This window comes from Osmerus mordax, chromosome 3, assembly GCF_038355195.1.
Source record: "Osmerus mordax isolate fOsmMor3 chromosome 3, fOsmMor3.pri, whole genome shotgun sequence".
Classification (NCBI taxonomy): Eukaryota; Metazoa; Chordata; class Actinopteri; order Osmeriformes; family Osmeridae; genus Osmerus; species Osmerus mordax.
The window spans coordinates 14,654,967-14,668,492 of NC_090052.1; the positions used below are offsets into that span (position 1 = coordinate 14,654,967).

The following is a 13,526-nucleotide window of genomic DNA, read 5'->3' on the forward strand; positions in this document are numbered from 1 at the left end:
TTCACTGTAGGGTTGGTATTGGCCAGATGATGAGCAGTGCCTGGTTTCCTTCAGACATGATGCTTGGCATTCAGGCCAAAGAGTTCAATCTTTGCTTCATCAGACCAGAGAATTTCTCATGGTCTGAGTCCTTCAGGTGCCTTTTGGCAAACTACAGGCGGCTCTCATGTGCCTTTTACTGAGTGGCTTCCATCTGGCCACTACAATACAGCTCTGATTGGTGGAGTGCTGCAGAGATGTTGTCCTTCTGGAAAGTTCTCTTTTCACAGAGCAATGCTGGAGCTCTGTCAGAGTGACCAGGTTCTTGGTCACCTCTTTGACTAAGGCCCATCTCCCCCGATCGCTCAGTTTGGCCGGGCGGCCAACTGTAGGAAGAGTCCTGGTGGTTCCTGAAACAACAACATGTGGAAAACATGAAGCGCTGGAATGCTTTCCGGATGCACTGTACGTTGAACTTCAGTTTTAGCATCAATCATAAATCAACAGTGTTTAACATTGCAAACATTTGCAGTCACTTTCCAGATCGAAAGCCAAGAATTCAGTTGCATGGGGCCTGGAATTACACATCTGCTATGAGAGATAAATCAGCAGTTGCACAATTCCATGCTTCTGCACTTTCATAAACGGTGGGACTGTGGCACCGTCACTGTGCAGAGGGAACAAGATTTATAATTTAGCGCGAGTGTTGGAGGTGTGTCGTGTATTTTTCCGGGGGAAAAGGCACTTCTGTTTTTTCAAAATAAAAGACTTTTTGACTCTTGTGTTGGCGGATCTAATCTAAATCGAAAGCCTACAAATGGGCATTTAGGTACTTTATTTGGATCCCCACAATAGTGATTGGACAATATAAATACAATAATCAACATAATACATATGTGCATAACTTGAACCAAGTGTAAACCAAAAATAAAAATTAAGATTTCAATTACTAAATATTTGATAGGAAATAACCTAGATGCGTTTCAAATAAAATGGCAGTTTTTCCTAGAAGATGCGTCTCCGGATAAACAGACATAAAGACGGACACAGCTCGTCTCTGTGGCGCGTAGCGTGCCCACATCGGCGGTGTACTGTCACTGAGAAGTGAGGGGAAAGGAAGCTCACTGGAGAGGGGAAAACGCTGAACTCAACAGTGTTCCACTGCTCACCGCCAGACTTACAGCCTTACATCAAGGTTCGACTCGTCCGACGTACAACATGGGCTCAATAAGCCTAATATAGAGCTGGGTATCCGTGTATGGGACGCAGACTTCCCTTTTCACTTGGAGCAGGAGCGCGCACGGAGCGCACAACCCGACAGTTCAATCGAGAGATGCGTTTTGACTAGTGCACCCTTGTTTAGGCTTTCAATCGAGGACTGAGGTTGCGGTGAACTTTTGTCATTCTATTAGACAGTTTTAGCTTAACATTTTATTCTCCGTTCTTATCCATTTCCTCCGCACCACGATGATGTGCTTCCTATCAACTGCTCGGTAACGGATCGTTTAGAGCGTCTGTGGAAAAGAGATTAAATGCATACGTACAGTATTGGAAATGAAATGAAGATCTAAAACGTGTCTCTCCGCCTTATTGCTATGACATTTTTCGTGCACTGTCAAATGCTTGTGTTGCAATAGACAGCTCCCTATAGAGTGCTGAAGGCCAACGTCGTTTCAACTTCAAATCCTTGAGTGAACTGTCAGAAGAGGACTATGCTGATGAAGGAATACAGAATATGTATGCCACTTACAGTGGAGGAGGTAAGTTAGTTTACCTAGTTTCTTTCTCGTATCTGTGAACTATACAATTTTACCCTGTAGCAAATATAATAATCATGTTATGTGGTGTTTCTCTAGAAACTGTTTTTCAAATGTCCCCACACTCACAATGAATGTAGCCTACTCACTTGAGCTTTTTGTTCACTTCACTGCAGTAACTTTCTTAACCAAGTGATGGCGCTATCGCCGATGGTAAATGCCAATGGAATATAGATGCTCAATCTTTATAAGATCAAAAGATTTAATATTTGTGGAGGAAATACGAAATACATGGGCTGGTTTAAGTTTAAGCACTGGGTTTAAGTAAGAGTAGACCTATGTGTATTTTCAAAGAAGTGTTGAGCTATTGTACTTGTTTAGTCCACCTGTTGATTCACCAAGCTGCTGTCATCTTTGACAAAGGGGTGAGTTAAGAGGAAAAGCTTTAGGTGAAAAGAAGGGGAGGAGGGATAAGAGATGCCTTGCAGAGAGGAGTGGAGGTGAATAAGAAGTAGTAAGGAATGAAGAGGATCGTTAAGGAAACTGTGCTGCATGACCCTTATTATCGTTTAGATCTACATCATGAAGTTGTGATAAACTTCTGTGTTTGCTTGTGTGTGCGTGCACACGTCGGCTACTACTGCCAGCCATGATAAGTGATAAAGAGAGCCACCACATCCAGCTACTGTAGCCTACACAGGCCTTTGAAGTCAGTTCTGCTCATCTACAAGTGCAACTCCACACAGAGCTCTGTCTTCTTCAGGCTGTAATGAGATGCAAGCTGTTTGATCTCCAAGCCACCGCACATTATCATCTCCATGCCCCCACATTTACATCCCTGAGGATGCCACTTAGGGCTCAGACAATGTTTTGTGCTGCTACTGTACTGTATGTACTGTCTTTGTGTTTCATAGTGGTCCAATACATGGTAGCCCCTTTCATTTTGTCCTCTAGAGGTCTTTTTGTCACATAAAGGTGTCCAGATTTGTATCTGTGATTCTCATGGTGGTGTTGTTTGTTCTGAAGAGTTATTGTTTACTTTGAATAATTGTAGTGTGAAGGATTTGAGAAGGACAGCGGGTCTAGAAAGTCCTGGCTATTCATGCCTAAATATGGTGCCTCCAAGACTACAACTACACATTTCATCACATTTAAATTAGATTTCATTATCCTATATTGCAAACTTATGTGTTGCATACTGTTAAGAGATACTATAGAGGAACCAAGCGTTCGACACACAGACAGAGAGTTAAGTTCCAGAGGATTTAATTAAGGTAGTTTAATGACAAGGTGGGTAGGGCAGTAGCCAGGCTGATGGGGCAGGCAGAGTAGGCTGGGTAGACACTGGCAGGGTAGGTAAGGCTGGTTGGTAGGCAAGCAGGGAGATCCTGAAGACACAGGAAAAAACTGAAGTTAGCAGGACAAAAACATTTGCAAAACTCAAAGTGAGCTTTAAGTGGAACCAAAATGAGGCATCGAAATATGCGTTCTGATTTGGTTTGGTACATACCGGTTATATAGGTACCGTTGGGTTTCGGCACCCAACCCTAGGAGACCGGAGCCACACCCACCACAAGTACACACACACATAAACAAACAGGGAGAGAGGGAGATACAAGCTTCTGCTAGGAGGCAGGGGCGGTTCTTGGGGGGGGGGGGGGGGGGGGGGGGGGGGTCGTTGCTAACGTGTTGTGATGTTAGGCACTGAAGTGGCTAGCAAAATAGCTACTTTAGCACTTTTTGCCATAAAAACGTTGTATTCTCCTGAACCGTGCAACGGAACATAAATCCCAATACAAGCAACTCAATCGGGACCAGTACGAACATTTTGACACCAACGTTGTCTATGTAGTGCAAATATTCACGTTTTTTTTAGGGGTAGGGGGAGAGAACAAAGGTGGGACCCTTGCCGTTGGCTAGCACACCCAATTAGATATACTATGTGAGTTTTTCTTCTTACAGTAACTGGAGGCGTGATTTTAGAAGTCGATCTTAACAGCAATTCTTTTAATTTTGTTTAGCAGTTGATAATCAGATCTTCCAGGCAAGGCATTTCATTTCATAAAAAAAATACACCACCCCCTCGTCTACCCATTAAAGTGCAATCAGTCGGTGTCCGTCTAATAAAATGTAAGTGGTCTTTGTTGGCATCCAACTTATGATGGATCTAGCCTTGGATTTAACTGTAACTATGGGAACTGTATGACCAGAGCCACAAGCTCAACCTTGTGGTTTAACTAATTAATTATATGTTCAGTGTGGTGGCCTCACTGTGTAAAATACAGTTGACTGTATTCAGCTGTAGTTATTTTCTGTCTCATGTCATCACAGAACATTGGTTCAGACATAATAATGTATAAAAATATATCTATTTTAACCATTGCCATTTGGAGTTAGAAAATAATCTCCCTCTCTAAAAATATTGATTGTAATCTAGCCATCATCGCTCCACCATCAACCCTTAATGGTTTCTGTTGCTCTCATGGTGTTATTACATTTATGTCACATCATCCCAGCGCCACTTTCCTCTCCTACAGCGCTGCCTATTCGCTATTGGCTACAAACAAGATGGCCATCCTCGGTTCACTTGTGCTTGAAGATAATATTTTCCCTCACAACCATGCTGCTAGACAAGCTACAATAGATCTGTTTATCTCGTAGTAATTGGACTGTCGTTCAGCCAGGAGTTGATGCTCCTGGACTGTAGTCTCACTGCTCTCTGGATGTGTCAGAGACGTGGATGGACGGCCTAGCCTTTCTAATGCTTGTTTAAAGCAAACGTGGTGTTTCAGCCATTAGGCGAGTCGTATAGAAGATTTGGGTTAGGTTAAAGCACACACCAACATTTTTCCTGACCAACCTGTCAGCTCAATAATATTATCATTTAGTAATGATAATCCACTAAATCAGAGCATGTATCACATATACCAAGGTCACATTAACCATTTGGGTAGATGTTTCATATTAATTGAGCCTGCGACTAAAGCATGGGATTTGAATACAAATGATCTAGAAATGTTCAAATGTCTTGGTACAAGACAAGGACTTGTCGTTATTATCTGTTCCTCTAATAAACTGTTCTGTTCCCTTAATAAAAAAAAAACGGATTCAGTCCTTCAGCTTAGGTGTCAGCTACATTTTTATGACTGTCTTACCCTATTCAACATAGCTCATGAGGAGTCACGATCTGGACATGGCTCATCAAGTGGCCTTGCATCATTCAGGCAATGCTAAATAATACTGAGGGGTGTGATTTTTCACACCCAGAGATCATCCGTGAAGAATATCCAGCTTGTTTTGCTCTCTTTTCTAATAGACCTTAAAAAGCCTAGCAACACAGCATCGAATTTACTGAAGAGAGAACTCAGGCAACAACTCAATTTGTTTGTTTGTAAACCTTCTTGTTTTGCTGTATTGTGTTTTGCTGTGTGCTTTGACCCTCGCACCAGTTCCATGGTATCATTAGCTTCTGTGTTAAATTTTTCCCCACAGACCTCTTAACAATCACAGTTTGGTTCATCTTCAGACTGCTCCTTACCTGCTGATGACTGTCTTCCATCTACTACAGACAGAACTCACATACACTTCCATGGCACCTAGTGACAGATGGTTAATGAAGAGGGGATTGCTATTCAGTGTGTGGGAATCTGTGGGTACGCAGATGCATATCTGTGGTGACATGGCATGCTTTTCTTTTCAAGGGGATATAGCTGACTAAAACCTGTTTCCCGATGACTGTGATGTACCCTCAGGACGTGTTCAGTATTCAGCTCAAGGGTCATGGTGTGAGAATCATGTGCTGGTACAGCTTCATTTTTTATGTGTGTATGTACAGTGTATAGACAGGATGTCAGGTGGAAGATCAGTCCTCCAGACCCTGGGCTGCTCCTCACCTCCCTAGGGAAGCCTTGAACTCAGGACCGAGACTGGGACTGGGCTCAGACTTACAAGATGGAGTGAAGCTCAGTCCCCAAAACCTGGCAGACGTCAGTCGATGGATGCAACGTGTGTGTATGTGTGTGTATGTGTTTGGGTTCTGGTTGTAACATTGAGTGCAAGTAAGATGCCGGGGTCCTCTTTGTCGTGTCTGTACCTGAGAAGAGAGAGGTCTCCTAGATCGTAGGCAGGCTGCTTAGTAACAAGGCCTACAAGCTCCTTGTGAAAAGACAGAACACAAAACCACCAGCCTGTCATTGTTACCCAGGTAACTCTTTCAAATGACAGGGGAAGGGTCGCTTCTGCATAATCTGTTTAATCAAGCTGTGGGGTCACAAGAGCCATGTGCTCGCTAGCCCTGACGATCGTCACTGCGGGGATAGTAATCAGAGTGGTCTGGTGTCGCTTCCTATACACCTGGTCTGGACTAGGGTGAGTAGAGGCCCGTGTGACAGGAAATATTCTGACTCGACTTCAACAAAATGGTGCTTGTTGGTGTTTTTATGTCTGTGTGTGTGTATTTGTGTGTTCTTTATTGGTAAGCAAATTGAGCCAGATAGGGCACCAGAGCAGCTATTATCTTGATGTTGAGGTGGAGTGCACTGAGTTAGACACACAATTTGACTCATTAGAAAGCCATTAAAAAATTACACATTGTGTTTTTACTGGTTAGGTTCCACCTTATTTGTTGTTTTTCGACCAGCTGTATTCCATTCAGGTCTGTAGTAAAGAAATCAAGCCTAACATAACCCCATTAGGATTGGGAATTTTGGGGGACTTTAACCATCACAGAAATGAAACCCATAATGTTTCACGCAGAGCATTACACTTTTGAAAAGGCCTGCAAACTTGCCCTCTCCTCTTTTCTAGCATCCTTGTCACAATGCGTAAAGTTGCCTTTGCTCTTGATGTTCCTTAGAAAGTATGGTGACATACCCACCCTGCTGCTTGTCAGAGCTGCCAGCAACATCCCTAGACAGACAGGAAGTCGCTGTCTCTCCTAACCAACTTTATCAGTACGACTATGATTTATGTCCTCCCTTTTAGCCGTCTGGAGGACACGGTTCCATTAGTACTTGGCTAATGGAGGATGTGGACCACAAGGCATTTGCCTCTAATTCAGTTGAACTGTGGAGCCAGGTCAGCCCGCCAGCAGGTGTGTGTGTGCCTGTTTGTGTGTATGTGTACTTTGAAGTGATGGTTTTCATTGTTAGGGTTTCTGGTCATCACCAGGCAACACTAGCCTTTGGATTAGCCCCAGTTAGGCCTGAGAGAGTCTACTAAGCCAGTGGCCATAAGATAGGCCCACACTGTGTATGTGTGTTCACCCTAAGGCAGCTGGTCTATGAAAGCTAGACTCTGAGCTTGTGTATGTGTGTGTGTCACCTGACAGCAGTGGGGGTGGTGGTGGTGTGGGAGGGGGGGGGGGGGGGATCAGGCTGAGAGGTGTTGACTGGGTCCTGGAGGAGATATGTTTAATAAAGGAACATGTGCAGCTGCTTGTCTGGCTCACAATTGATTTACACATCAAAGACACCAGTTCAGAATATTACTTAGAGACTCCACAAGAGATCAGAGAATTAAAGAGATACCTGCATGTAAATGGAGACCCTCAAGATTATGTGTCTCTTCTAAAAGATAATGGAGAAGAATATTCTCTCTTTTATTAATGTCTGGTTGTCTTTATAATGCTGTCATTGGTTTGCTTTTTGGTGTTTGCTTTTTGGTGTTGCCAGTTAACAGTATGGTAATATTGAAGCAGTGTAGTAGATGCTTATCATCGAAAAATGTCAATCTAAACTGATGGTTGCGTAACAATTCCATTTCACTATCATTTCTGCATCGTCGCTTTCCAACACAGGAAATGAGGATCGAGTTCTCACCAGTTGTCAAGCATATGCTAATAAGGGTTGTCATGGTGACGCCAAACCATCTGACCTTTGAACTGTGAGTGTGCTTGTTATCTTCCTGTCTGTTGTTTGAAAGGTGCACTCAAGGCTAACAGAAGGGAATGTGCCAAGGAAATTCAAATTAGAAGAGAACATGTTTTGAGTGTTGGCTTGATTAACTGTAATCCCTGCTATTGACTGTCTCTCAAAGGTAATAAAAATGTGATATTTTTAAATGTATTTTCATTATTATTATTATTTGACCCAAGATACCAACATTTTAAATGACTACCTTGTCAGCTCACTGGCCTGTCAATATTCATCTGTAAAATCAGTTTTCTACTTGAAATCCATAGACTGGTAGCCCTCTATCATCAAATAGAAATTCAAGTTTCAAACTCGAAATTTCAAATCCAGAGATACGGTATGAAGGTGTGCAGCACAGCGCTGTACACCTCTCCAGCTCCTCCAGTGAGAGGCCATTAGCATGGAGGAGCCTTAACCAGCCAGCGGTGTGTAAAGCATTCCAACCTCACACTGACACTGACCGGCTAAATATAGATCAAAGCTTGGGAGTGGGAAAAGGCCATCCCTCCACATCCAACCAGGGTTTGTTCTCGGAGGCGTTCCTGAGCCACTGTGCTGCTTTCATGAGCATGACCCAAGGATCATGTGTACGATGAGGAGAGGTTCAGTAATCAGAACTCACTTGCGCACACACACACGCACATCCTCACCCACACACAGTCACTATTCTCCACGCACAGATGCTCAAGCAGTGTGTTCCTTGTTGCTAGGGAGCATTGTTACCGGACCTATTTTTGATTGAGGCTTTTCTTTTTGACGATTAACTGATTGTCGGTGCATCACATATGAGTAGTGTGTGTGGGTGGGTGTAGGTGTGTGTATGTGTGTGTGAGTGAGTGGGTGTTCCGAGGACCATTTTATTCATATCAATCACAGGAGACCCAGCAAGTACATAGCTCCCATAGGCAAGCAATTGGCTCATATAAAATGTTTACAATCATTGAGTGTGTGTGTATGTGTGTACGTGTTGGTTTGCTGCTATCCACCCCGTCCAGTGTGTTCACACCTTGTCAGGCCAACCCTGTGTGTGAGTAGAGATTAGAGGGATGGAGAGTTCATTTCTTCCTGCAGGGACGTGATTAACTTGACCACTCCCAACTGACCCTCTGGCTACACACTCACACACCCCTCTGCCTGGATGCACACACACACACGCTCACACATCCAGTACTTCAATCGTGACATCCACATACAGCTGACTGTCAAGCAACACTGAACTTACTTTGAAGCCCATGCTACAGTCTACTAGCGCACCATCATAAAAAAATCACAATAAAAGTCTTTGCTTAGGGTTTGTTGTTTCTGGACAACGTTTCTTCCCTACTCCAGCCTGCCCTGCTCAGCGTGGTGCAGCAAGGCCTGACTCAACGCTCCCACTCAGGAATGGGCACAGGTGGTGCTGCCAGCATGAAGCTGCGCCTCCCTCCCTCTGACATCTGTTGCTTTAGTCTGTCTGCCCCCAGTAGACCCAACAGATCTGCGCTAGAGCGATCCTGCTCTGTTTTTTCCTGCTCTTAGCATGCAAAAAATAATACAGATATGTTGTAAGTAGGGCTGAAGTGAAATGCTTGGTTATACTGCTTAGGTTATTGTACCCACAGAGACTAGTCCCTAAAAAGCCCCATAAATGACCGGCACATGGACACACACACACACATATGCAAACACGTCTAGCTAATACTGCTGGCCTCACAAACTTAAAACATTCAGAACACCAAGGTCATGGGCAGTGTTGGCTGCCTGCCTGGGGGTTCAGATGAGAGCTGTGTGTGAGTATGTTTGTGTACATGTGTGTACGTGTGTACGAGCAGAAGGAAGGGTCTTAACCAGCTGTTCCCCATGGGGTTTGAGGCCAAGCGTATTCAACTATTCCTTTTTTCTTCATATCCTAAATCTCCATTCAACCATCCATCCATTCAACCATGCTCCTACCTGGCTGTATCCATCCATCTCTCCATCTACCAAAGTTATTTTCTCTATTAAAAGTGAATATTTAACCCCACCCCCAAGGCAAACTCTGTCATAGATTAGGTTGAGACATAGGTGAAGCAGCACTGCCTTGGCATGACCTGGCTGGGGAGTGGAGGATGAGGGATACCTGGAACCACCCGCCTCCTACCCCCTCCTGCAGCAAGGGTTCTTCACACCCAATCAGCTGCTCATAGTAATCACACAAACACACTCGCACACACAGGCACACTTGTGGGAGTTCTGATCTGCTTATAGGAAAGGAAAGAGAGAAAAAGAGAGAGAGAGGGAGGGTAAGAGATTGATAGAGATAGGTAAATGTGACGCAGAGACCCTGGAAATAAAGTCTAGATCAGAATCACAGTTGAAGAGAATTTGGTCTGTGCTTGATTGAGTAGGGAAAAAATTTCCTAGACAGAAAAAAAACACATTTCTGAAGCATGCTGAACTGGTATACTGACAGGACAGAGAGTACTTTTGGCGAAGACAATGCTGTCTGATGCTTACAGTTCAGAGTGATACAGGACATCTGTATATCTACACATCCTGTAAAAGTAGTTTGAGGACAGTCCTGCGGTGGGTGCCCAGTTTGTATGCAGTCCCAACTCTTCTTACTTCAGCTGAATATTAATAACCTCTAGCAGCCTTACCATCCATCTGCTATGAGACCAGGGAGGTAGCGTCTGTCAGAATATTTCAATGTTATTAGGGAGACTAAGGGTAAACTGTCACACAAAGTGGCTCAGAAGCTTTGTCACTTTGTCAGCACTGCACCAGTTTGTCAAGCTCTTTGATCACCCTGACGGACGTAGTCTGCATTCTTTTATATCATTTCACTGCTATCTTTTGGCGTCCGTTTAATTGGCCTGTTGCTCCAACAGCAGACGGGCGTGTGGAAACTCTTAATTACTGCTCAGTTCAGAACCGAAAACTGTTTTACCATCTGAAATGTTTTTGGTCAGCAGTAAAACACATACTCTAAAATTGAATATTATTAGTCTTTGAAATTTGCTGAATCATTTTGAGTCTGAGGGTCAGATGTTCTCCTGCAGGGCACCAGAAGCCCCTTTCTGTTTGAAACCAGTTCTCCACCGGCTCTTCGTCGATCTACATCCTTCTACAGTTGCCAGACTTGTTCTACCCTTGAATAAGGCAACCATAACTCCATTAGAGTTCACAATGTTACTGTATGTAAATTCAGCAGTGTGTGACCAGGTGAGTAATCAAAACCCATTCATCACTGGTTCACACATCGAACAGGATGAACTGTATAGATTGAGGTTTGGTTCCATTCCCGTTGGTTTGGACGACTATTCAGGGTGCAGCGGCTGGTTTCAGGACAGGAAATGGAGAGTGGGCCATGCAAGTGTGCTTTAGAGATACACGGCTTGATAACAGTGTAGGCTTGTCATCTGTGTACAGTACTGACATGGAGCAACAGTGAATGCTTTTGGTAGCAGATTTGTTTTGTGTTTTTGGGGAAGGATATGTGTGTTTGTGTGTGTTAGGAGGGGGGGGGGTGGGTACATGTGCGGGGGTGTACTGTGTTATTGCTGTGTCTGTGTGTACTGTGTGCGCGTCTGTGTTGGAGCCTGAATTATGCTCAATCTGCACACACCACCTGTAGGACTGTTTGACAGCAGTGCTATCCGACGGGGGCGTCCGCACACACACACTGCTCCCTAACAGTCTGGGAATCACGACGCCCGCCCACACAAACCAGCCACTTCAACATGGCTGATTAATACTCAGTCAGACAGCTCCTTAATCAGCTCTCCACCAATCAGGTTCTACTGATGATGCAGATCTCCAACTCCACATTAGTCACCCACACTGTCCCAGAAGCACACTTTATCAAGGGCTTTTTAGAACCTAATTGAACAGCCACAGCCTTCATGCAAATGTGTGTGATTGTGTGTTTGTACGTGTGTGTGTGATCAAAATACAAGGCTAGACTATTTAGAGGTGAAATATTGACAGTCTTAATTTCCCAGTTATTCCCTGTGCCATGACTTTCCCTGGGCTTGCACAGAAAACCCAATACAAAGTAACCTTTGCGTTACTTTGTATTGGGCCACATGCTGTTTATCAGAGACCACCCCAGTTGTCACTCCCCCCTGAGGCCCAAGCCAATCCGGCTACAGAAACAACCATGGAGTTGACACTGTCACCTGTGGTGGACTTCATTTCCCAGGTATCCAATCTACTGTACATTCTGCATAAGGGATCAAAGTGGTGCAGTGTAGTCTCATGCAGGGGCAATGCCAGGGCCCACGGTCATACTTTAGAGATATATATTTTCGCCTTAATTGAATAGAGACAAGAAATGCATGGGTGAGCGAGAGGGGAAGACATGCAGAAAAGGCCCGATCCGGAGTCGAACCCAGTTGTCTGTGTTAGGACCTCAGCCTGTGTGGTATGCGCTCTTGGCTCATGGTTGCGCTAACCACACTGTGCACATCCTCACCATGGAAAACCATTGTTACAGGTAATTGGTTGGTTGCCATGACAACCCGTGCCTCGTCCCTAGACAATCATTGCCCCTTATGTACAAGAGGTCTCCTTTCATCCCCATGCTCTGAAATTATAATTGGGCTGGGTAAATGGATATGCATTTTGGAAGATGATAGCTTTCTGAGATAGAAAGATTGTCTACCAGGTACTACTCAGGTACTACAAACATGGGTCAAATGGTATGATCGGATTACTGTAACCCAAACAACCACAAACAAAACAATGGAATAGCCACATTAGTGTAAACCCTGCTTATATGAATGGCTAGTTCTGGCCCTAGGTCTGTGTATTATCTAAATGTGACAGTTAGCCTCATCTAAGGTTGAAGGCTGGTTGGTCTCCAGCTGCCCTTCTCCTGGGTAATCATATAATCTTCATTAGAGTTGCTGACTTGTGGCGGCCCATATCTCCGGTGCTAATGGTGTGTAGCCTCTGCGGGATTGACCAGGAAGGCTGGATAAACTCAGCAGGTCAGACACTGTGACCCGGTGTCAGGGGGAGAGATGTTTGTCTCTCTCAGGGCACTCCCCTAGAGGCTGTTTTACTCCCCACCTGTCCCCCTTGTTTTCCGTAATCAGTTTGTGAATGCAGGGGTTGTTGCAGATCTGTCGTTGCCTCCGTCTGACTGGAATGTCTGAGGGCTAACAAAAGCTTTCCCCAGTGTGTGTGTGTGTTTGTGTGCGTGTGGATCATGAGTCTGGGAAGGTCTTGTAGAGGCCAGTCTAAATTTAGTATCCTGTACGCGGGTGACTGTGTTTGTGTGAGTGGGCTTGTGTTTAAATGTTTATTTGTGTCTATGTGCTTATATATGTGTATGTGTGCTTGTCATTTTCGTGACATTGCAGTTTTTTTCAATTTGAAAACCATTGTTATCCTGTGAAATGCATCCTGCTCGTAATAATAAGTACTCCACTAGTATTATGACAGTATTCACACAACACACTTTGTCATTGGCTGGCAGGTTTCCAAAGTTATTCTGAATGTACTTTTACACCATCAGCCCCGACCAGGGGTCATTCCTGATCCAGCCGGGAACTTGAACCATAGCCCTTCACTGTGTGCCACACAGATAACACTCCCCTGAGGATTACAGCTAACACTCTTTGTTCCACTTGTGTAAAAATGCAGACCACTCAAATAACCATAACTTTGTAATTAAATGCACAGTAAACACATGCAGTTGGCAAAAATATGGAACTTGAAGCAACTTTCACAAACCAGTCACTTACTGTAAACATCATAATTTATCAGTCTGAGTTAAGTGGAGCACAAAAGAAAATCGTAAACGGGCTTGTCAATTTAATTAGGAGAAAATACGACACAGCTCATTGGTTTTAAAGTGTGGGAAATTATTATTATTTGGTTGGGAAATGAGAGGATGTTACTGTAATGAACC

At 44.1% G+C, this 13,526-nt stretch overlaps 1 protein-coding gene across 1 annotated transcript in view; it reads left to right on the forward strand.

The window, feature by feature from the left end:
- Positions 1–1,179: 1,179 nt before the first annotated feature.
- Positions 1,180–13,526, forward strand: part of LOC136940731 (cytoplasmic phosphatidylinositol transfer protein 1-like) — a 40,469-nt gene continuing 28,122 nt past the window's right edge. The window contains exon 1 of the mRNA XM_067233011.1: positions 1,180–1,739. Coding sequence (XP_067089112.1) covers positions 1,692–1,739 — 48 coding nt within the window. The 5' untranslated portion in view covers positions 1,180–1,691. The remainder of the gene's footprint in view (positions 1,740–13,526) is intronic.